This window comes from Mobula birostris, chromosome 11, assembly GCF_030028105.1.
Source record: "Mobula birostris isolate sMobBir1 chromosome 11, sMobBir1.hap1, whole genome shotgun sequence".
Taxonomy (NCBI): Eukaryota; Metazoa; Chordata; class Chondrichthyes; order Myliobatiformes; family Myliobatidae; genus Mobula; species Mobula birostris.
The window spans coordinates 51,462,947-51,488,209 of NC_092380.1; the positions used below are offsets into that span (position 1 = coordinate 51,462,947).

At 42.0% G+C, this 25,263-nt stretch overlaps 1 protein-coding gene across 5 annotated transcripts in view; it reads left to right on the plus strand.

The window, feature by feature from the left end:
- The window catches only part of dgkza (diacylglycerol kinase, zeta a), a 480,046-nt gene that overhangs the window by 278,382 nt on the left and 176,401 nt on the right, over window positions 1-25,263 (plus strand). For 4 of the 5 annotated variants that reach the window (XM_072272235.1, XM_072272236.1, XM_072272233.1 and 1 more), the window contains 4 exons: window positions 3,664-3,764; window positions 12,598-12,677; window positions 21,060-21,104; window positions 22,214-22,283. In XM_072272235.1, coding sequence (XP_072128336.1) covers window positions 3,664-3,764; window positions 12,598-12,677; window positions 21,060-21,104; window positions 22,214-22,283 — 296 coding nt within the window. The remainder of the gene's footprint in view (window positions 1-3,663; window positions 3,765-12,597; window positions 12,678-21,059; window positions 21,105-22,213; window positions 22,284-25,263) is intronic. The other variant, XM_072272234.1, reaches the window with a different exon arrangement.

The window sequence follows — 25,263 nt, forward strand, 5'->3', positions numbered from 1 at the left end:
CTCCAGTTCACCATCTTGCTATTGGCCAACTAAAAAGCTGCATAAATGACTGATGGTGTGAACCTATTTGCCCAGAAACTGGACCCATGTTTGTGTTTTAAAGCATCTGCACCTTCTGTCTTGCCTTTGAAGCACTTGCAGGCATGATCCATCCAATCTCTTCTGGTAAGACAAATCTGCCTCTTCCAGGTCTAGTAAATCACCTCTGAACGGCTTTCAAAGCGTTGGCATTGTTCAATAAAATGATCAGCGCTGTATGCTTTACTGCAAATATAGTTTCACCAATGCCACATATATCTGAAACATGGCTTTTCTACTTTATATTCAATGCCCTTGGCAACTGCTGCCTTCCCTCATTTATTACCTGTCGTATCTACTGTGAGCCTTTTGCAAATTACACACCAGGACACCAAGGAGCTCTGTGATTTCTCACGATGTAGGTAATTTGTTCTTTTTCCCAGTTCTTCTGCTAAAATTGACAATATTACATTTTTCTACATTTAATTTAATTTACTTTATTTTATTTATTGAGATACAGTGTGGAGGAAGCCCTTCTGGCCCTTCAATCTGCACTGCCCAGCAATCCCTGATTTAACCCTAGCCTAATCACAGGATAATTTGCAATGACCAATTAACCAGTACGTCTTTGGACTGTGGGAGGAAACCAGAGCTCCCAGAGGCCATCCCAGGGGAGAATGTACAAACTCCTTCCAGGTAGTGGCGGGAAGCTTTCATGCAAGGCATTTATCTAAATTGTAAAAGGTTAAGGTCCCGGCCTCAGTGTGGCACACTATTCATTACATCTTCTCAATCAGAAAGAAGACCCATTTGTGCCTTCCATCTGTCTTCTGTTAGCCATTCAATCCTAAATCCTCGTACAAATGTTACCTCCTACACTTTGAGCTATTATTTTCCAAATGATGTTTAATGCAGCCTTAGCAAATGCTTTCTGGAAATCTAAAAATTGTACGTCCACTGCTTTCCCTTAATCCACATCTGACTTCAAATAAATTAAATGTAATTTCATTTACACCAAATCATGCTCATCTTGTCCAACTACCTGGAGTTTTTCTAAACGCTTTGTGACAATGTTCTTAAAAAATGTTTCTCGCATTTTTCCAATGACATCTGTCTCCTGAATTTTCCTGCATTTTGTGAATAAAGGAGTTACATTTTTTTAAATTTTCCAATCTAATGGAACTTTCCTAGAAACTAAGAAATGTTGAAAAATTGAAACCATCTCACTAGCCACTTCTTTTAAGACCCTTGGATGAAATCATCAGGATGCCAGTAACTCTGCCTTGATTATTGTAATTTTCCTGAGTTCCTTCCTCCCTCCCAATTCTTGAACCCCAGTGGAGGCATTTGGTACAAGAAAGGTGGGAGTAAAGGAGAAGGAGAAACGAAGCAAAAAATGTACAAATCTATCATTAGTAACATGGTAACAGTAGGATTAAGCAGTATCAACATGGATCTTTGAAGTTTTCTGAGATTGTAACAACCTCAATAGACTACCACACCAAAGAATTAGGCCCTTTGACTCTTCTAGTCCATGCTAACCTGACCTACCTAATCCCATTTACCTACACTTAGACCATTTCCTTCTAAAATATTACTTAAATGTTACAATTGAACCTGCTTTGATGTGGAAGAAGATATTGTGAATTTGGATTTTCAGAAGGAATTTTGAAATGGTATTGTACAAGAAGCTGTTAAGGAAACCTGGAGCACACAGATTTTAGGGGTAACATAATGACATAGATTGAGGGCTGGTTGAGGGGCTGAAAAGAGAGTAGAGGTATAGGGATGACTTTTTGGTTGGGATTCTCCTGACTAATCGCATACTGCAGTGATGGGTGCTGGGGCCCCAATTGTTCGTAATCTTCATCAGTGATTTGAATGTTCAGATCAGGTATAGTATGCTCATGTTTGCTGATGACATAAAGCTTAGTAGTTGTTTGGGCCACTAGAGTGTGTAGAGAGGCTTCAGTGGGATGTGGGCAGGTTAAGCGAATGGGCAAGGGTGTGACAAATAGAAAAATGTGAGATTACCAAACTGGTAGAGAAAATAGATAAGCTGAGCAAGTATGTTAATGTTCAGGGTGACCTGAGTTTCCTTCCAAACACATCACTGAGCAGTGACTTGCAGGCACAGCGAGCAATTAGGAAGGCAATGGGTGCATGAGTTCTCACTGCAAAGGGACTTGAGTATAAGGGTAAGGGGGTGATGAGTTGAAGAGCTCCTCTGGTCAAATGGATTAGTAGGGCAGTTAGAGTCTGATAGTGCAATATAGCATAAAGCATTGCGAATAGCTCTCCACACTTGCAAAAGGATGTACTAGTTATGGAGACAGTGCAGAGGAGGTTCACCAGGTTGATTCCCAAGATGAGATTGAGTGACCTGGGACTGTACTCACTGGAATTCAGAAGAGTGAGGGGGCCTTTATAGAAACATAAAAAATTATGAAAAGTGTAGGTAAGTTAGAAGCATAAAAGTTGTTTCAAGGGGACATGGAGATTTAGGATGGAGTTGCAGTGGAACTGCTTTTCCCAGAATCTGTGGAGGTCTCTACCCAGGGTAGCAATAGAGGCTACCTCATTAAATATATCTAGGACATAGTTAGAAAGATTTTTGCATTATTGGGGAATTAATGGTTATGCAAAAAGCCAGGCAAATGGAGCTGAGTCCATGATCTCAGTGAATGGTTGTATAGGTTCGATGGGCCAGATGCTCCTATTTGTTCTGTGAAGTTCAAAATGGATAACCTCACATTGGCTCTGAAGCTAAGCACGAAAAAGCAATGGAGAAAAAGTCATTGTTGGCATGTGGGCGATGGAGCAGCATCCCTGGTTGTAATTCTGCCACAGCATCTTTTATATCTGCCTCAAGTGGATGAACAGGGCCCAATTTCATTACTCATCCAGGACGATCCAAAAAGAACTCGGCAGGTCAGGCAGCATCTGTGGATGGAAATAGACAGTGAACATTTCATACCCTTCATCTTGACTAAAAAGACCAAACCTTGACAGCGCAGCATTCCACTTGTACTGTGCAGGGAGTGTCAGCTTAGATTTTTAAACACTCAAGTCTTCAGAGTGCAGTGTGAATCGTAGGTTCTGACACTGACAAAACATCCCTCCATGGACCCTCATTAATGAGAGCCAAGAGAGAAGAATGGCCAGCCAGATCCCATGGCCAGTTGTAGACTCCAGAGACTGCAGATGCTGGAATTTGGCCCCAAACTCACCCGTTCACCTCACCTCACCTCTTTTTACTGGCTCTCTTCCCTCTCCACTCTCAGTCCTGATCAACTCAGAATATTGACAATTCCTTTCCTTCTCCAGAGATGCTGCCCAACCAGTTGAGTTCCTCCAGCAGCTTTTTTTTTGAACATATGACTATTTATGTTGTTCCACATTTGTAGTGTACTGTAAGAAAACATAATCAATCCCCATGAACTTTGCATAGAGTGCAATTGATAAATCCTCTCTAAGATAGTGAGAGAACATCACAACATTGAATCATGTTTATTTTCCCAAGCCAAATATGTTGACAAACAGACAAGACAACATTGTTTCTAGGTCATTAGAATTTCTACATTTGGCTATGAATGAAAGCTTCAGATATTGTTCCATTTAAAAACTATTTATTTTCTGCTTCAGTCAGCAGACGATATCCGAACGGCTGAAGATATGTGTGAATCGGATCAGCATGCATGACTATGAAGCCTTGCATTACGACAAGGAGAAGCTGAAAGAAGCCTGTAAGTAACCAGACCCTTTGGACAGGGCTTGCAGTCTACAGTCCTCTCCTGGAATAGACCAGCTGCAACATAGGGTGCCTCTCAGACCCAAAATTCTGTGCAGATTACATATCAGAAAGTGTGGCGGTGTAGCAAGAAGCAATGGTCTCAATGAAGTATGTACAGTGATATTCATTATGGAATAACTTTTACTCAAGGTTTCTTCCAATTGTAATTCTCTAATGATTGAGCATTTGATATTGATCTATTGTTGTCACGTACACCAAAATGCTGTGTAAAGCTTGTCGTAGAATCATAGAAAACTACAGCACAGAAACAAGCCCTTCTTCCCATCTAGTCCATGTCGAACCATTTAAACTGCCTACTCCCACTGGGACCATAGCCTTCTGTAACCCTACCATCCGTTGTCTTCCATATTGCTTATACAGATCAAATCATTATACAGTTCACTAAGCTAGAACAAGGTAAAACAATAACAAGGCAGAATAAAGTGTGAAATCCACCAAAAAAGGTGCAGTGCAGGTATACGATGAAGTACTAGATGAGGCCAGGAGTCCACCTTGTTGGAAAAGAGGTCCATACAACTGTCTGATAACAGCAGGGTAGAAACTGCTCTTGAGCCTGGTGGTATCTGCTTTCAGGCTTTTCTATCTTTTCCCAAGGAGAGGGGGGAGAAGAGAGAAATCTGGGGTAGGTGGGGTCTTTGCTCATGCTGGGTGCTTTACTGAGTCAGTAAGAAGTATATTTCGTCCACCCATTTCACTCTACGTCAGAATTTTACAGCATTTGTGCTTGTCCCACTGCTCCATTGCAATTTAAAGGAATGTTCAGTGCAGCCGGCTCTGACAAATTGTTAAGTATTTCTTGAAATGGCCTGAGTAGCACGAACTCTATAAGTATGAGAGGAGTGGTGCCAAAGTTGTGCCTGCTCTGGTCCAGAAAGTTGTCGCTACAGTGATAATCAATATCCACAAACATCTTATGTCATCAGAAGATGCACTCAATCTCATAATCAACTTCACTGATCGAGCACAGTATATATCAGCCCAGTCTTCATAAAGCAGCCTTTTGTTCACTGACAAAAAAATAATGGTAGAGGCCGAGTGTTTTTTTAATTCTGTTTAAGTAGAAACTTCTTTCTTGTTCGGGAGATCCATGGATCTGTTCGCACCCACTTTTTGTTAATGAAGTGGAGAAGAGGCTAATGAGAATAAGTTTTAAAAAAATAATGTATTTTAAGTGGTTTGCTGAATCGCCACCAGGCGGCAGCATTGGGCAATGCTGAATATTTGTGACTTAACTCTAGCTGAGGTTTCAGACAGTTCCCATGTTGTACTGTATTAGTGCAGCGACTGCCCTGCATTTGTACCCGCACCCATTGAATTGTCCTTTTTTGTAATAATAACCATTGTGTTGCAGAAAATGGTCTATATTTATAACAACTACGCAGTATTGCAAGCAGAGTCCTGTGTTTGTAACCACCTCCAGAGTATTAAAGTTTCCATTTCCAACTTGTTGCCCCTAGCCAGTGCACCATCCACTATTACAGATGCTGTTTTGTCTTTCTAATCACATCCATTGCATGACAAGCATTATATTATTGTCATAATTCCCAAGGCAGGTTGTTATAGCTGAGCAACACACAGAAAACTCTGGAGGAACTCAGCAGGTCAGGCAGCATCTATGGGGGGGAAAAAAGTACAGTCGACGTTTCGGGCCGAGGCCTTTCAGCTGGGTCTTGCTTTCCATTGGTGCTGCTGAGCTAGGGTCCACTTATTAAAAGGATGAAGGGTGGTAACTGGTTTATGACTGTCACATCTACCACAATACAGAGCATCAGTGTTTGCTTTGTATGCATCTGACCAGATCATTTCAAAACATAAGTACGAGGTAGTACAAGGGAAAATCAATGACAGAATGCATTGGTAGTTAGCTATACAGGGACAGTGCAAGAGTCGTAGTGAGGTAGGTTGAGAGATCACGACTCCATCTACCTCGTACGTGGTGGTGCAACTCTTCAAGCCTTTTATCTTCTGCCCAATGGAAAGGGTATTTCTGAGGTGGGAGGTGGTTCTGATTATGTTTGCTGTTTTCCTGAGGCAACTGAAGACAGGAGCCATTTAGGGAGAGGGTGGCTTTTCTCATCTGATGAGCTGCGCCCACAGCTCCCTGCAGTTTCTTGCAGTTTTAGACAGAACAATTGTCACACCAAGCTGTGATGCATCCTAATAGAGTGCTTTCTATGGTGCATCTCTTAAAGCTGGTGAGGGTGAACGTGGACATACCAAAATCCCTTGGCCTCCTGAGGAGGTGGAGGTCATGCTGTCTTCTCACTCCTGCCATCAGGTAGAAGGTACAAGAGCCTCAGGGCTCACACCACCAGGTTCGAGAACAGTCACTACCCCTCAACCATCAGGCTCTTGAATAAAAGGGGATAACTACACTCACTTGCCCCATCACTGAAATATTCCTACAACTAATGAACTCATTTTAGGGACTCTTTATCTCATGTTCTCATTATTTATTGCTATTACATTTGCAGTTGCACAGTTTGTTGTTTTCTGCACTCTGGTTGATCTTTCATTGTTACAGTTACTATTCTGTAGATTTGCTGAGTATGCTCACAGGAAAATGAATCTCAGGGTTGTGCATGGTGACGTGTATGTACTTTGATAATAAAATTGACTTTACTTGGTATGTATTCTTGGCCATAGCATAAAAAGCCAGACACAAATAAGAGCAGATGAGCCACTGATATTACTGGGATGTAGCCACTGTGTTGAGGTAATTGTTGGAGAGTATTTGCATCTTCCCATCTCTGAAACTCCTTTACTTTCTTAGTTATCAAGATTTGTAACTTTTAAAGAAGTAGTAACAGATGTCCCAGTTTGTGCAAAGGACATTGCCCATCTCAGCATTCACCTACAAGAAGGGGTTGAGGAGAGTACAACACCATTCAGTACTTGCCACATCTCTGCATGTTTCAGTTTGCTGTTCTGGAATGCAGGCGTTAATAAGCCTCAGGTTGTCATAAGGACTGAGCTTTCAACGCCAGGGCCAGCTCCTTTGATCTGAGAGCTTTAGGGCACATTTGGTCAGTTGTATTTATGGGTCAATAATAAAAAAAATACCACTGTAGCCAGTCTGACTGAACTTCTGTCCAGAGCTGACAGGAACTCTTTGGTTAAGACCAGAATGTGCTTGTGTTGAAAGAGTTGATTTGTGATAGTGTTCAGGTAAGGATTTAGTGTAGGGAGGCTGTGTGTTTATGTTGTTACTGAAGGATAATTTACTCCACATTGGCCTTTATTGCTGGGTCCTTTGGGCTAAATTCTTTGACCAAAGTTGGAGGGGGAAAGTAAGTTTGTGGAAATACTTGCCAGCAGATTTGTAAAATGTTTTCTGGCATGAGTACATGCCCTTTGCATTGGCCATAAATGCCTGATAATACAATTACACCTGTGGGTATATTATTCTCAGACAGATATAAATAAAAAATACAATACACTAAATTAGAAAAACCACCGGCTCCCCTTTCTGTATTGATTCCTCTTTTGCTTTTTGCCCTGCCAGCACCAAGTTCTAAAGTAAGTGCTGGATCGTGTGCAAATAATTAAAAGTTGCAAATCATTTGAAACGGGCTGGTCAGAGCAAGCTGTGCAGGTCTCTGTTCACCAGGGCTTGGACTGGCTTCCCATGGTTAAGGATGGGAATAGGATCCGATATTAGCACAACTATTGTAATTCACTCAAACAAATTTTCTTTTCTTCTCAGTAATAGAAAAATTAATTATATAACTTTATGGAATGACATATTCAAATTCAGGTTAGTTTATTATATACACCAGGGTGCAATGAAGTTGCTTGCCAGTGTGAAGTGTTGGTGAGATGAAGCATTTTTCCACTAGCAATTTGGTAAGGGATAATTACTTGAAGCTGCTGTCCCATGAGCTGCTTTGTCTTGGCAAAGTGCTGAAGATGTCCTATCCTGCTCTGGTGGAGACAGTATTTCATACTTGCTCTGGTAAGGTACAAAATATTGACCTATTCACTGTTATCGCATTGAGTCTTGATGAAGAGCAATAGGTTGGCAACCTACCCCGTTGAGGGGGAAGGCAGATAGAAGGTGATAGGTGAAGCCAGGTGGGTGGGAAAGGGCAAGGGCTGGAGAAGAAGCAACTTGATAGAGGAAGTGGACCATAGGAGAACAGGAAGGAGGAGAGGACTTGTGGAAGTAAAGAGCCTTTGAGACTCAGAGCCAGTATTGATATTGGTTTGTTGTTGTCCTGTGTATGTATGAGCAGTGAAAAGCTCGTCTTGCATATTGTTCATTACACAGTGCATTCAGCTAGAATAAGTTAAAACAAGAACAATGTAGAATAAAGTGTAAAAGCTGCTGAAACAGTTCAGTGCAAGTAAACAGTAAAGTGCAAGATCATTACGAGGTGGTTTGTAAAGCCAGGAGTTCACCATTTGTATAAGAAGTCCATTCCAGAGTCTGATAACAGGGGATAGAATCTGTCCCTGAGTCTTGTCGTACATGCGTTCAGGTTTTTTTGCTGCCCGATGGGAGGGGAAAGAAGAGCGAATGACTGGAGCGGGTGATGTCTTTGATGATGCTGACTGTTTTACAGGGGCGGTAAGAAATACAGACAGGGTCCATAGAGGGGAGGCTGGTCCCTGTGCTGAGCTGAGCTGAGTCCTGTGATAATGATAGATAATGTAATCTGTTTGTGCTCTGCTCTTCCTGCATCACAATAGGGAAATTGTCCACAATAATGTTTTTAAGACATTGTTCCCTTGGATGGGAAAAGTATGCATTTGGCTGTGTAGACCAGCTGGGAGCAGCCGGTGTGCAGAAGGTCTTCATTCAGTTGAGTGAAAGGCAGCTGCAAAAGCACACTTGCTGTTATAGTGGTGCAGCTTGATTGCTGACGTCCTGCAGGTTCCAACTCCACAGACTCACTGACCGTTTCCAAAGACAGCCATCAGCTCGGCGAGCAACCTGCTGGAATATCCTTGGAGCCTCAGATGTGGTATCTGGGATAATGTCATCAGCCGTCAGAGTTTAGATGGCAGATAACAGCTTCCAGAGAGAGGCACTTGGCACTCATAGAGCCATGGAGTTCTATGGCATGAAGGCAGATCCTTCAGCCCCACTCTTCATCCTCATTGGAGAATCAGAGGTGGAGAGGGTCAGCAGCTTTAAGTTCCTCAGTGTTGTCATTTTGGAAGGTCTGTCCTGGGCCATTACAAAGAAAGTACGGCAGTGCCTCTACTTCCCTCGAAGTCTGCCAAGATTCAACATGAACTAAAACTTTGACACTAGGTATATGGTGGAGAGTATATTAACTGGCTGAATCATAGCCTGGTATGGAAACACCAATGTTCTTGAAAGGAAAACCCTACAAAAAGTAGTGGAGTACAGCCCTGTCCATTATGTTAAGCCCATTGAGCACGCCAACACAAAATGCTGTCGCAGGAAAGCAGCATCCAACATTAGGGGCCTCCACCTCCCAGGTCATGCTCTCTTCTCGTCGCAGGAAGTAGGTCCAGGAGCCTCAGGACTCACAGCACCAGGTTCAGGAGCAGTTGGTATCCCTCAATCACAAGCTCTTGAACCAATTGGGATAACTTCACATATAACTGGGATATAAATGGGATAACTGTTCCCACAACCTATGGACTCGCTTTTGAGGACCCCCATCTCAGGTTCTCAATATTTTTTTCTATTTATTTATTATTATTATTATTTATTTCTTTTCATATTTGCACAGTTTGTTATCTTCTGCACACTGATTGTCTGCCATGTTGGTGTGGTCTTTCATTGATTCTATTATGGTTCTTGGATTTATTGAGTATTCCCACAAGAAAATGAATCTCAGGATTGTGTATGTTGATATGTAGGTACCTTGACAATAAATTTACTTTGAACTCATCCTTGCCAATCATGATATTTATCTGAGCTGGTCCTATTTGCCTGAATTTGGCCTATATCCCTCTAACCTTTTCCATCCATGTTTCAGTCAAAGTGTTTTTACATATGTAATCTTACCCACTTCTACAGCTTCCTCTGGCAGCTTGTTCCATATACCCACTATCTCCTGTAGGGAAAAAAAACTCTCAGATCCCCTCAATCTTTCTTCTCTCATCTTAATCTGTGTCCTCTATCCTTGAAAAATGAACCGTAATCATTCAATTATGCTATGCCCCTCATGATTCTTACACCTACAAGGTCAGCCTCGCTCTCCTGTCCTCCAGTTCCTGCAAAGTCCTTGTGAATTTCTCCTCCACTCTTTCCAACTCATTGATATCCATGCTATTGTTAGGTGACCAGGACTGTGCTCAGTAGTCTAAGCGTGGCCTCACCACTTCCTTGTACACTTGCACCAGGAAGTCCCAACTCTGGCTAATTGGTTTATTATTGTCGCATTGAAAAGCATTGTTTTGAATGTCATGCATGCAGGTCATTTCAGTGTATCAGTGCATTGAAGTAGTACGAGAGAAACAATAACAGAATGCAGAATAAGATGTTGCAGTTATAGAGAAAGTACAGTGCAGGCAGGCAAAAGACCTTAACAAGATAGATTGTGAGGCCAACAGACCACCTTAGCATACTAGGGACTGATCACCTTATAGCAGAGGGACGGAAGCTATCTTTGAGCCTGGTGGTGTTTGCTTTCAGGCTTCGGTATTTTCTGCTGGATGGAAGGAGAAAGAAGAGAGGTGGGTGGGGTCTTTGATTACGTTGGCTGCTTTATCAAGGCAGCAAGAAGTATAGACAGAGACCATTGAGAGGAGGCTGGTTTCGGTGATGTGCTGGGCTATGTCTACAATTCCGCAGTTTCGTGCAGTCTCAGGCAGAGCAGTTCGCACACATCATGCAGGATGCTTTCTATAGTGCAGACTTTAAAAATTGGTGAGGATCAATGGGGACACTTCATTTTTTAGCCTCCTGAGGAAGCAAAGGTGTTGCACCCACTGGCCTGATCAACAAATGTGACCATGGCAAAATCCACCTTCACTACCTTATCTGCTTGCGTTATCACTTTTAGACAGCTACGTACTGGCACCCTCTGTTCTGCATAGTCTCACGTATGACTCATTCCTCCGAGATACAGCACAGAACGTCATAGGAAGTCATTTCTGCCTGTGGCCATCAAACTTTACAACTCCTCCCTTGGAGGGTCAGACACCCTGAGCCGATAGGCTGGTCCTGGACTTATTTCATAATTTACTGGCATAATTTACATATTACTATTTAACTATTTATTACTATTTTTCTATTACTATATTATTTCCATGACTATTACTATTTACTAATAGTAGTATTACTATTACTATCTCTATTGCTATTTATTATTTATGGTGCAACTGTAACGAAAACCAATTTCCCCCAGGATCAATAAAGTATGACTATGTCTATGTATATTAGTGTTTTTCCTCTAGTCACAATGGAGGCTGTGTGTTGTCAGGTGCTGCACCACAGTTAAGCCCAGGCGCTTTGATGTGTACCCGACAACCTCTTCCACATTGAACAGTTTGGGCTCCAGGCTCTGTAAGTCACATACTAACAGGTCAAAGTGGTGACTGTGCCCCATGCAGGTGTAGTTATAGTGGGAGTTACCGGGCATGTAAATTTATATCCTATTGATTCTGCTTTTGTGTTAGTGCTGCTTGGAGAAGCTGCTAAACCATCTTGATGTAAAATTAGATCCTTCTGTGAAGTTCACTGCTGTTAACTCTCCGAAAACCTCTTCATTACCAAAATGGCTAAACCTAAATCAGAATTAAATAGATATTAAATATTTGAAACTTATTTCAAAAGGTTGATTAAAAGTGAATTAAATAACCACAAGGCAAATTTGTTAATTACCAGGCATCTTCTTGTGCCAGATCCAGCTTGACTGTTCATTTCCCTCTGCCTGAATTTTCTATTTTACCCTCACATGGGTGTGGTGGCCCTTGGCATCTTAGAGATTTGAGCACTACCCACTTTGGCAATCTTGCTTTGTGGAAGGTGAGACGGTAAACCGAGGGCTCATGCCTGCCAGGTGGATATGAACAAGCAAGTCCATAATTTTGAAGAAAACCAGGAGTGTTCTTAATGTTTTGAATTACTTGCCTTTTTTAAAGTTAAATGATCAACCCCCATCTTTTTGTGGAGACCTGGTGTTTTCTACATTGTTACAGTAACTGCATTTTAGAAATAAAGACCGTAAGACATGGAAGCAGAATTACGCCATTCAGCTCATTGAATCTATTTTGCTACTTGATCATGTCTGATTTATTTTCCATCTCGACCCCATTCTCTTGCCTTCTCCCCATAACCTTTGACACCCTTGTAAATCAAAAACTTATGACCCTCTGCTTTAAATGACTCAATGATGTCCTCCACAGCCATTTTTGGCAGTGAATTCCATAGATTTCTCTTTTCTGAAGGGACATCCTTCTAAGGATAAGCCCTCTGGTCCTAGACTCTTCCACTATTGGAAACATCTTCTCCATGTCCACTCTATCTAGGCCTTTCAATGTTTGGCAGGTTTCAATGAAATCCCCCTCAATCTTCTAAACTCCAGTGAGAACATGTTCAGAGCCATCAAATGCTCTTAATGCATTAGCCCTTTCATTTCCAGGATCATTTTTGTAAACCTCTTCTGGACCCTCTCCAATGTCAACACATCCATTCTTCGTTATGGGACCCTAAATACTCATCTGTGAAGTATTCTGTTGGTATCTGAGTGGTGCAATTTGACTGCGGTTCATTTTACTGTTACTGATTTGATGCTTTTCAAGATATGCATCATTTCAAGTTCATTCCTGTTCTGTTTCAGCTGTGCCCTTGGGCATCATTGTTGTCCCTGGAGACAGTGACCTGGAGATCTGCCGCACCCACATTGAGAGGCTTCAGGAGGTATGTCTCATGTCCTTGCCTGGCATCACCTCTTTCTGGTTCCCCTCCTCCTTCCCTTTCTTCCAACTGTCCTCACCTATTAGATTCCTCCTTCAGCCCTTCACCTCTTCCAGCTCCTTCCCAACATCTTACTTTATCCCCCTTCCCATACCCACCCACTTCGTCCTCACCTGCCAGATTGTTGTACTCCTCCTCCTCCTCCTCCTCCTCCTCCTCCTCCTCCTCCTCCTCCTCCTCCTCCTCCTCCTCCTCCTCCTCCTCCTCCTCCTCCTCCTCCTCCTCCTCCTCCTCCTCCTCCTCCTCCCCCTCCCCCTCCCCCTCCCCCTCCCCCTCCCCCTCCCCCTCCTCCTCCCCCTCCCCACCTTATATTGGCTTCTGTCCCCTTCTGATGAAAGATCTCGGCTTCAGGTGTTGGCACTTTATTACCCTCCATAGGTGCTGCTCGATCTGCTGAGTTCCTCTAGAATTTTGTGTGCGTGTTGCTCAAGAATTCCAGCATCTGCAGAATCTCCTTTGTGTATGTCTCTTATGGCCAAACATTTTAATTCCCATTCCCATTCCGACATGTCGGTCTATGGCTGCCTCTTCTGCCAAAATGAAGCCTCCCTCAGGGTGGAGGAGCAACACCTTATATTCCATCTGGGTACCGTTCCAACGTGATAGCATGAATAGCGATTTCTCCTTTCATGCTCGCTTCTTCTATTCCCCACTCTGATTTTTTACTTCTTCTAACCCACCCAGTACTTCCCCCTGGGTCCCCTCCTCCTTCCCTTTCTCCTATGGTCAACCCTCCTCTCCTATCAGATTCTTTCTTCTCCAGCTCTTGACCTTTTTTGCCCACTTGACTTCACCTATCACCTTCCAGCTAACCTCTTTCCCCCTCCCACTTTTTATTCTGACATCCTTCCCCATCCTTCTCAGTCCTGAAGAAGGGTTTGTATTACCCTCTGTTGTGGCTAATGATATTATTGCTGGAATGTTAAAAATAATTAGTGTTTTTTAAAAATCTGGCAACTCCTGGAGGAAAGCTGGAGCCTAGCAAAGTATTGTTGCATATAAGAGCCCAAGACTGTTCCATCCTGCTCAGGTACAATGAAAGACCAGAAAGAGAAGTGGGCTATTTTTCTGATCTGACTCTGAATGGTGGAGAGAAGCCCAATGAAACCTATTTCAGAGGATGTATTTGAGCACTGGCTGAGTCAAATGTTGGTAATGCCTGTGCTGATGGGAGCAATGGCTTATTAGGCTCTCGATACTCAACCAGTTCAAACCAGATGGGGGTGGGTGGAAAGGGGTGGGGAGCAGGAAGAAAGCAGTCGCCATAAACATCCAACACAAAAATATGCTGCTTTAATTAAGAGTGAGGTTTCATTTTACCACCATTAATTTAGAATTATTCTCTTCTGCTTCAAATAACCTACTTCAGAAACATCTGTACTGCTCAGAGACTGTGAACAAAGATACTGTTTTAGAAGTGATGGCTTCTTGTATTCAAAAATACTGTACAAAGTTAAATGATCTGCCTAAATTCGCTCTGAAGAAGTTCCTTGGTTTAACATCACATCCAAGAGCATCTCACTGTGCCTATCTCCGGAAAACACATCCCCACCTTTCCTCAGACGAAGAAATAACCTTCACACAGTGTCTCAAACTATATTTTCTGAGCAGCACTTTCAAGATATGAAGTGCAGAAATAATGAACAACTGAACAATTTCACTTAAAGTAAGACCTTCCTTTAAATTGTTCATGTCCAAGCAAGCAAAGAGAAGTACCTATACCCTCCAATCCAGAAGATTGGTATTTGTTTTTCTCTTACTTTTGTTGTTCATTTTCATAGAATTCATTCAGTCATAGAACTAGTTAATGCCACCTTTATGTAAAATCTTTCAGCATGACTTGATTGTAGCAGTTCCAAGTTTTGGTTGACTTTCAGGCTTGTTTGTTTTAAGAGAAACACTCTCTTTGAAAGCACGTTGCTTCCATGTCCAGAAGACATAGGAGCAGAATTAATCCATTTGGTCCAGTGTGTCTCATCCACCACTCCATCCCTTTCAACCCCATTCTCATGCCTTCACCCCATAACTCTTGATGCCCTGATTAATCAAGAACCTATCAACCTCCACTTTAAATATACTCAATGACTTGGCCCCATAGCTGTCTGTGGCAATGAATTCCACAGATTCACTACTCTCTGGCTTAAGAAATCCCTCCTCAACTCTGTTCTGAAGGGACATTCTTCTATTCTGAGCTTGTGCCCTCTAGTCCCAGACTCCCCACTATAGGAAACATCCTCTGCACATCCATTATATCTAGGCCTTTCAATATTCGTTAGGTTTCCATTAGACACCCCCTTCCCCCCCCCCATTCTTCTAAACTCCAGTGAGTACAGGCCCAGAGCCATCAAACACTCTTCATACGTTAACCACTTCATTCCAGGATTCATTCTAATGGACATGGATAAGATATAATGATGACTAGTTAAGAGATTCAAATCAGAGCAGCGTACGGTGTATATTCATCAGTAAGGTATGCAGTCGTTTTTCCCAGGTCTCAGCTGTGCAATCATTGATGCTTTTGATGCCAAATTCAGGAGGGAGGAACAGGGGATTGAATCTGCAATACAAGGAAAAGGAATAAAAATTAGGGATACTTTGAGAAGGGATAGATTGGCATAAAATGGAGAGATATCCAGCAGATGAAATTTAATACAGGGAAGTATTTAATAGAATTTGGCAGGAAGAGTGAGAAGAAATTATTTAATAGTAGGACAATTTTGAAGATACATCAATGATGAGGATTTCACATACACATCTTTGCCAGTAACAAGTCAAGCTTAAAGGGCTGTTACAAAAGCTGATGGGATTTTTCACGTTATAATTGGAATATGCAATAGTGCAAGCCCACAGAATATCCTGTAAAACTTCATAAACAATTATTGCATCTCAGGTGGAGACCATCATGTATGATTCTCTGTATGCACTTTAGTACGGATTTAATGTCTTGAAGAAGGTAAAGTGGTGATTTATCAGCCTGATACCAAAGAGGTAGGAGCTTGGATTCTTCACCCTTAGAGCAGCGAAAGTTATAATGTGTCTAGAATCCAGTGGGGAATTGAAGTTAAATGAGAATGTGGGTTCTGCTCATGGGAAGAACCAGGATGAAAATGTATGGTAATTGATCAAAGATATATGATGGATGTAAGAAACATTATTCTGCAGCACATTGTGATCTGAAATGCAAGGTTTGAAGAGTAGTAAAAGTAGGTTTAAGAATAAACTTCTGTTTCTTGGGTTCCGAGGAAATAATACAAGCACGCGTATAAGGAAAGAGTAGAACTTACTGGAATAAATTTAGACTCTGAATATTCTGTAACTGCATTGTGAGATTTCATGATGACCTTCATAGCAAAGTGCCATGCTATGGTACTGCTTTCTGTCAGGTGATTGTCTAAGTATTGCCGATAGTAAAAGACGTCAACTGTGACTGTAACTGGAAGATTTCTGATCCCAAAAAATAGTAGGTAAAATCCTGATGACCAGATTTTTGGAATTCTGTTTGCCCAAAGTTATCTCTGCAGTAATGAGCAGAGTGCTTTCAGACCCTTCCTCTGTAGTAGAGTCCCTTAAATGGCGACTATTTCAGTGAACCCTTTGCATTTTTCAGTGTACTATTTTGTGTGTTGCACGGTCCAGCCAGGATGCTGCCCATTAATGTTCTGGAGCGAGCTACAAATCCCACTGGCATCTCAGCGAAATTGTAGGGTGGTGCAGAAGTGAGGATCTCTCTGTTACTACTTGAGCCACCTGCAAATGGACTAGGGTGAAAATGGTCAGTGAATTGAATGTGCAGTTCAAAGATCGGCATTGGAGAAATGTATTTTAACTTGTGGGCCACTGGGATCAGTATCAGTGAAGAGGGAGCTGTTCCATTTAGGTAAGCTTTAGTCAGAATTGGCATTGTGTTCTGGTGACTCTAATATCTATGACTATAAATAAGATTTTGAATTGTTTTGGGTGAGGTCTGGGAGGTGGGGTGTCTGGTGAGGGGAAATTTAAAACTTAAATAGAAAGGAGAATTTGACAATACTGGGCAGTATAATGGGTAATGATGTCCATAATCTTTCAGGAAGTGACTGCACATGGGCATCGCCAAATAGGGTATGAATAGGGTAAAGTGCACAAAGATAAAACAGAAGACTTTTTTAATCTGAATACATTTGTAACATGGCAGAAAAGGTAATTGTATTAATAGAAATAAATGGCTTGGGAATTAATAACCAGAAAATACTTGGCTACATATTTCAGATTATTTAAATTTTAGAAGAGATGAGCAAAATGGAGAAAGAGGTGGGCTGAACTTGATTTTAATAAGTGGGATAAGGGTGGTTACGTTGAAATGTCTTCACTCAAAATCAGGAAGTCGAATCAATTTGGATGGAGCTGAGCACCAGCAAGTGACAGGGAAAAAAATAAATGGGAGTTATCTGTAGGCCTCAGTGAATGTAACGTAAAACATTGTATTAATCAGAGATATTAGAGTGTTTGTATCGGGGTAATACAGTAAATATGAGGAATTTTGCATATCGACTGAGAACTGTACTAGCAATAACAGTGTAGAAAATGAATTTATGGCATAAGGAAAAGCTGGTTCTTTAGATTGTTATTGTGAAGATCCAGCAAAGGGACAGGTTAATTTGGATCTGATTTTGTATAACGATAAAGGGGTAATTGATGATCTGATGGTCAAAGGACCTCAAGGAAACAAAAATTGTGATACTGAATTTGATATAAAAACTGTATATTATTTAATGCAAATTAAAATTAAGCCCTTAAATTTAAATAAGAAAATTCTGCAAAGACTGAAGCTCTACATCAGATATGATAGCTTGGGATACTGCATTAACTTGTATGACAGTAAACAGGCCATAGCTAACCTTTTAAATAATTAATATGTCATTTACAAGTAATGTGTTTCCCCTTCAAGGCAAAAATAAACATGAAAGTGGTCCAGCTATGGCTCGCAAGAGGAGTTAATGATAATATTAGATCAAAAGAGAAAGCTTATAACATTCCTCCAAAGAATGAAATAAGCCTGAGGATTAGGAAATTTTTACAGTTCAGCCAAAGATGACCAAGGCATTGTTAAGGGAAGGGGAACTAGAATATGAAGGAAGGCTGGCAAGAAACATCAAAACAAATTGTAATTGCTTCCACAGGAATGCAAAGTGAAAAAGATGAGCTGAAGTTGGATGAGATGGAAGAACACCTTATGATGATGGGTTGGACAGGCTGGGATTGTGCCCACAAGAGCTAGAAGAGCAAAACAGGAATTTATTTGAAACAAATGTGAGCTGGAGCAGCCGTGATGCACATGATGTAGAGAGGATGTTTCATATTACCTATGATAAAAGAAAGAGCCCAGTTTGGCCTATTGAGTCTATACAGACAACAGAACAATCCCCTTCTCCTCTAATTTTTCTGTAACCTATTCTCCTTGCATTCCCCTCATGCCCCCCCCCACTCCCCCCAATTCCACCGTTCAACTATACTCAGGCCAGTTTACAGCAGACAATTAGCTTACCAACTGGGACATCCTTGGGATATGGAGGAAAAGAGCACTCACAGAAAACACACACGGTCACAGGGAAAGCATAGGAACTTCACACAAGCTCAGGACTGAACCAGGGTTATTGGAGCCATGAGGCACCAGTTCCGTTATCTGTGCCATTTTCATTGATAGGTTCAATGTTCATATGGATCCCTTACGGGTGGAGACAGAAAAATTATACCAAAGGAAACAATGGAGGGAAAAAATATTTTGTGCCCGACATCCCAGAAAAAGATGCAGCAAACCTAGAACAGTGGAGGACCATAGGTCTAAAATAAAGAGCTTGAAGGATTAATATCAATTAAACAAATTAACATTGGTGACATTAATGGGAAACATAAGTGATAAATCCCAATACCTGATGACTGCATCTGAAGGTTTTAAAGCTAATGGTTATGGGGATAGTGAATGCACTGGTAGTCATCTTCCAAAATGCTATGGCTGTTAGAGGGCCTTTGCAAATTTGATGGTATCAAATGTAATCTGTAATCTCACTATTTAAGAAAAGAGGGCAAAAGAAAAATTGGGAATTCAGAGCTGTTAGCCTGACATCAGCAGAATGAAAAATACTGCAATCTATTGTTAAAGCAATGGTAAGAGAGTACTTGGGGAAAAAACAAATAGAAATGAACATGATTTCTAAAGGGAGCTCATATTTGGTAACTTTTGAAGTCGTAACAAGCAGAAAGGATAAGGACAACAAAAATGATGTGAACCATTTTGTTTTTCATAAGACCTTTTGATATTTGCCACATGAGATTAACTGCAATTGAAGCATGTGGTATATGGGGTTCGGACTGAATGCTCAGCAGATGGAAGCGAAAGTAGGAAGAAATGGGTCCTGTTGGGTTGGGACATTGGTGGAGGATCATTGCTGGAGCCTTAGCGTCTTCAATCCACTTGAGGGAGTAAAGTGCCTGTTCTCCATATGGTCTGATGATACAAAGCTTGATGATGTGTTTTATGATGAAGATGTAAAGGGACTTGAGGGAGATATCCAACATGAAAATGTGAGAGGAAGAGGTGGATAAGAATTGGCAAGCAGTAGGTGGTTCCATGTGAGAAGAGAGTGCTAGACAGATGGAGGAGAGGAGGGTGTATGTAGTGACAGAAGTTGGGAGGTAACAGAGGTGACAAAGGGGTGAAGGTGATGGAATCTGAAAGAAGAGGAAGGTGGAACATGGAATCAAGTGAGAGAGGAGGGAAGGGCAGATGGGGAAAGTAGAGGAGGTGAACCAGTAAGTACATGTGGACAGATGAAGTAGATTGAGGAAAAGAAAGAATCAGTGATGAAGATCAGGGGAGAGAAAAAAGGAGCAGGGGATCAGTTTACAGGAAGATGCCGTGGGTTTGTAGATTGCCCAGGCGGAACACGAAGTGCTGTTCCTCCTAACTACCTTGCATTATTTATTGTTTGCATTTTCCATTTTATTCCTCTCTTGTCAGGCTATTCCTTTTCCCTCTCCTCCCCCACCCCATGGCAGGCACTTCCCTTTTCCTCTCCTCCTCCACCCCATGGCAGGCACTTCCCTTTTCCTCTCCTCCTCCACCCCATGGCAGGCACTTCCCTTTTCCCTCTCCTTCCCCACTCCATGGCAGGCACCTCCCTTTTCCTCTCCTCCCCCACCCCATGAGAGGCACTTCCTTTTCCCTCTCCTCCCCCACCCCATGGCAGGCTCTTCCCTTTCCCTCTCCTCCCCCACCCCTCGGCAGGCTCTTCCCTTTCCCTCTCCTCCCCCACCCCTCGGCAGGCTCTTCCCTTTCCTTCTCCTCCCCCACCCCTCAGCAGTCTCTTCCCTTTCCCTCTCCCTCTCCTCCCCCACCCCATGGCAGGCACTTCCCTTTCCCTCTCCTCCCCCACCCCTCGGCAGGCTCTTCCCTTTCCCTCTCCTCCCCCATCCCTCGGCAGGCTCTTCCCTTTTCCTCTCCTCCCCCACCCCATGGTAGTCTCTTCCCTTTTCCTCTCCTCCCCCACCTCTCGGCAGGCTCTTCTCTTTCCCTCTCCTCCCCCACCCCATGACAGGCTCTTCCCTTTTCCTCTCCTCCCCCACCCCATGGCAGGCTCTTTCCTTTTCCTCTCCCCACCCCATGGCAGGTACTTCCCTTTCCCTCTCCTCCCCCACCCCTCGGCAGTCTCTTCCCTTTCCGTCTCCACCTCCACCCCATGAGAGGCACTTCCTTTTCCCTCTCCTCCCCCACCCCATGGCAGGCACTTCCCTTTTCCCTCTCCTCCTCCACCCCTCGGCAGGCTCTTCCCTTTTCCTCTCCTCCCCCACCCCATGGTAGTCTCTTCCCTTTTCCTCTCCTCCCCCACCTCTCGGCAGGCTCTTCCCTTTCCCTCTCCTCCCCCACCCCATGACAGGCTCTTCCCTTTTCTTCTCCTCCCCCACCCCATGGCAGGCTCTTCCCTTTTCCTCTCCTCCCCCACCCCATGGCAGGTACTTCCCTTTTCCCTTTACTCCCCCACCCCTCAGCAGGCTCTTCCCTTTCCCTCTCCTCCCCCACCCCATGACAGACACTTCCACCTTGCCCTTAAGTTGCCACACACTGTGGATCTCCTGTTGCTAAGGAGAAGTTTGGTTTAGTGCTGCTGACTCCTGCAGGATGCTCAAGAATACCTCAACCTGATGATGTTTGTCTTGCTGCTTGCCAGAGATGACTTGTGTACTGTGCATTGTATTTATGTCCTCTCGATAAAACAAAATTCAATCAGAATGGGTACAGTAAGTGTCCCTCAGTTACTGATCAATGCAAAGTGTTCTACTCTTCCACAGGATTTCCCCCTGGTTCATCCCTCGCTCCAGCATCTGATGTTGCAGGTTTGTGACCTGGTGATTTGGCTGAATGGCATGTGCTGATCTGAACAGTTACCAAAATCTGATCTTTTTTGCGCATGAGTATATCTTCTGGTTGTGCACAGGGACTGCTGTAGTGATTTGTGCAGAGTGTTTGCATGTAAGGACGGTTTTCATGTGGTCGATGTGAGGTTTAGTTTGCATGTGCACCACCTGTTTGATAGTATAATAACGTTACATTTGAGTGGCAGTGACCAAACATCTGTAATGCAGGAATATTACATGCTGCTGCTTTTCTCCCCCACCCCCAGAAAAAAATGCTGAGATGATAAACCAATCTAATTGAATCAAACAACATTCCAATTTGCGAAGTATTCCCCAATGCAATTGTGTTAGAAGGTCAACCAGTTCCTCTAGTGGGCATTCTCTATTACTGAGTTTCAACCTTGGCTGGGTACATAGTGTGTGAACTGTAATCCAGGTGCCACTCCCTATCTGAGTTTTGAAATACCATTGATGTCCTCAGAATTGAGTTCTGCAGCTTGGAATATAGCAATTATTTCCTTCAATTGCAGTATTTTTTTATAACACGTACATCGGCTTAATCCAGTCAACATAGTCGGTATCTTTTGTTCCCTTTTTCCATTAGATCCTCAAAGGCTTCTTTATTGATGTACTGATCATGTCTTTTTGCACTTGATGTTTTCATACTAATGGTTTCAGCAATAGCCTGTTTTCTGTCAGTGTGGTTTGTTGCACCCTTTGATACTGTGTTTTCACTCTTTTCTGCTTGGAAAGTGATGCCAAATGGTGGAAGATTTAACAGACGGATTAATGGCTACGTTATGAATGCTATCCTAGTGGTCATAACCATGTTTAGCCTAGATAACGGGGTGGTTTACCCTATGTGACAGGAAAACTTCTAACCTATAGGTTTGTGTATACAATCAGAATATATTCTTGTTCTCCTTGCTGGTGTGGCCTAACATGGTTCAAACCCCCATATCTTCTCCATCTTAGAGATGGGACTTGTAAACTCGACAGCTCCATTGTACCCCGTTGTAGTGTTGATTCACAAATCAATTTATTGTACTTGTTAAATCAAGTTATTTTAATTTCATGTCCCTTTGCAGGAAGGTGATGGCACCAAGTCTAGAACCTTATCTTCACAGAAGCTGTCCCCAAAATGGTGTTTTCTGGACTGTAAGTATCTTTTTGAAAGATATTGTACGTAGCAAAGAAACATTCCGTCACAAATACTTGAAGTACTAATACTTATAAAAGGCCTTTTAAAGGACTACTTCTTGTATTACAGTCAGGGAAATTCTTGAACAACCTTGTAAATTGCTGGCCCCTTAAAACAGTATTTCAAAGGACAAAATGTGGATACAGGGTTTGCCACCACTTAAAGGAGGATTCAAAAGCAATAAAATACTGAACGTTGACCATTTTTAAAGATGTTATATCATAGTTAGTGGTTTCGAAATGAATTTTAACATAGATCAGTTGTAAAGTAAAGCAAAGCTGCATTTATCATCAGCCATAAACCCCAATACAAATGCAAAGCTATTTCCCCAATCATCCAAGTCTTACTTACCATCATCAAAGTCTTAACCAATCTTCAGCAGTGCATGGCAGGAGAAAATGACTCTTACCCAGAGAGTAATAGAAGTACATAAAGTCATATGATCACTCAAATGTCTGTCTCAAACTTGTGTTAAAATATGGAACCGTTTATAACTTGGTGCAGCTTTTATTAATTCTTTGGCAAGGCTGATTATGACAAGAGAGAAAGAGCTATTTCCTTCGATCCGTAGATCTTGTTAAAAAGTAGTGCTGTTCTTGCTCGTTAATAATGAGTTGAAAGAAATTTTGTGTGTTTGTTTAGGGTCTTGCAGACCCTGGTGGGAGGAGTGTGATGTAATGTTTATTGAAGGAATCGCTCACAGCCTTGTGAAAGGTGAATATTATGTGGTGTTTATTTAGGTCATTTTGAAAGCCTGAAGAAAGAGGAATATGGTAGAGATAAAAGGCGGGCGGAGGAGGGAGCAGTGATGAATTCAGGGTCTCGGATAAGACCTGTGGAGAGGAGTGGACATGAAAGGGTATTTATTCTGTCTAAAACTATTAGAGGAATATGTTGCAGTAATTATTCAGGATCTCAGAGCCTGATGGAAGAGGGATATAATATACTGTAGAAGTATTTGGCCTTTTCAAGGTCTATTGTGTGAATGATACCTCATGCAGAAATAAGCCTTTTTAGCCCATTATATCCGTACAATGACAAAGCTACCTCCACTTGGGAATCATGGACCAAAATGTTACTCCTCTGTCCATTCTTCATACTTAATGTTTTTATTCTTTGGCCAGTTCGCAGATTTCCTGTTATCAGCCCAGTTACTAAACGCTTCTGATAGCCACTTGTGGTGCTGGATTATATACTGCATTAATTCTCATAAGGAAAATTTTGTTTTAATTTTTCTCTGTGATCTTCAAGCTATACTTAACTTCATTGCTTCTGGTACTGAGCTACTGCCTATTTGCTGACTGGTAGAAATATTGTTTATGCTTTTAAAACTTTGAATAGTTTTATTAGAACCTAGATTACATCCTCTAATTAAGTTAATACTGTGATCAAACTTTGAGTTTTCCATTGCAAGTGCCATAATATTGTATCTACCTGACCAGCTTCTTCATGCCTCTGTTCTATAATGAACATCAGTACAGTAACTTAGTAAGTATTTTGTATCATCCCCTTGCTTTTGTACTCAGTTCCTCCCTCAATCAATTCATATTTAAAAGCATTTTCCACATCTAGATGTTTCTCAAAGGGTGTATTTGTTTAAACAGAGTACATTTTGATTCACTTTTGTTTTGGAATTGAGTGTTTTCCTAGGGTTGTATTGTCATGTTACCATCTATCTGCCCTCTCCTCTAAACCACTTATATTATCTTTGTCTTACATTTCTATCCCCGACAGTTTGCTGTGAGAGGCCAATTTTGATGGTTTTCCCCCCTTTTTTTGGTTGATTGATCTGGCAGGGCAATGGCCATTACGAGCGGAAACAGGGACCAATTTTAAGGTGCTAAAGTGCTTAAAATTACAATGAGGTAAGAATCTACTCTGAGAGATACCCTGAATATCACACCTCTGCCAATGCAACATTGCATTCGAGGACAACATTTCATATTTCCTTGTGTTATTAGCCTTCATTTTATCTCCTGGTTCCTCCTTTAATTTCACTGTTCATTTTGTTCATCATGCAGTTCTGATCTCTGCAGCAGTCCCTGCCACATTGGTTGTAATATTGTCAGTCGAACTCAACCCATCTGCTGCCTCATCCAGCAGCATTCCCCGCCAGTCAGTCTGGAATAAAGGCTCCACTTATCTTCTGTCACAGAAGTTCTGGCAAAAATCACTGGATTGGGGATCCTGGCTGATTGATTTTCTTTTTGTTCCCCCAGTCAGAGGGATGAGGCAAATTACTCTCACCTTAGATAAGGCATTTGACCTAGGACTTCCCCTCTTGGTGTGCCTGCTGAAATAGGATAGGTGCTGTGTTTTGATTCCCTAGTACTGCGTAGCTTCAAAGGCCGGGGTGGAAAATAAAAGTTCCTTTTCAAATTGAAGAATTATTTATGGGCAAAAAAAAGTTAGTTGAACATCAGGGTAATAAACATCAGAGGTCTCAGCAAAATTATCAAAGAGGATTTTGTCTTTGTACTATTCTAGGAGGGAAACTATGAGCAAAACTAAATACATACTGGGAGAAGGGAGAGAAAAAAGTAGTCCAGATGTATGGAAAGGAGACTTAATTTATGAAGTACTTGGGGATATGAGCCAGAAACGTAGAAGGAAAATTGTACAAAGCCATGTCAGCAGTCGAAAGCAAGAGATTTTTTTAATGATGCAATTAGGCAGAGTGAGTCACCACGCATGGGTGTAATAAGCAAAAAGGAAAGAAATCGTCAGAACTCAGGAGAGGGAAGAAAAGTTTGAGGGCCATGGCCAAATAAAGTACATCAATGTTTAAAGTATAATATATGGCAGAGCACTTTGTAAAGAATGCATCCTTAAGGAGGAATGAATGGTTTTCAAAAGCTTGGGGAGGAAATCCCGGAGACCTTTGGATAGCCTGCCTTCCCCAAAAGGTTGTAGTATTACTTAGAACTCTGATAGGTT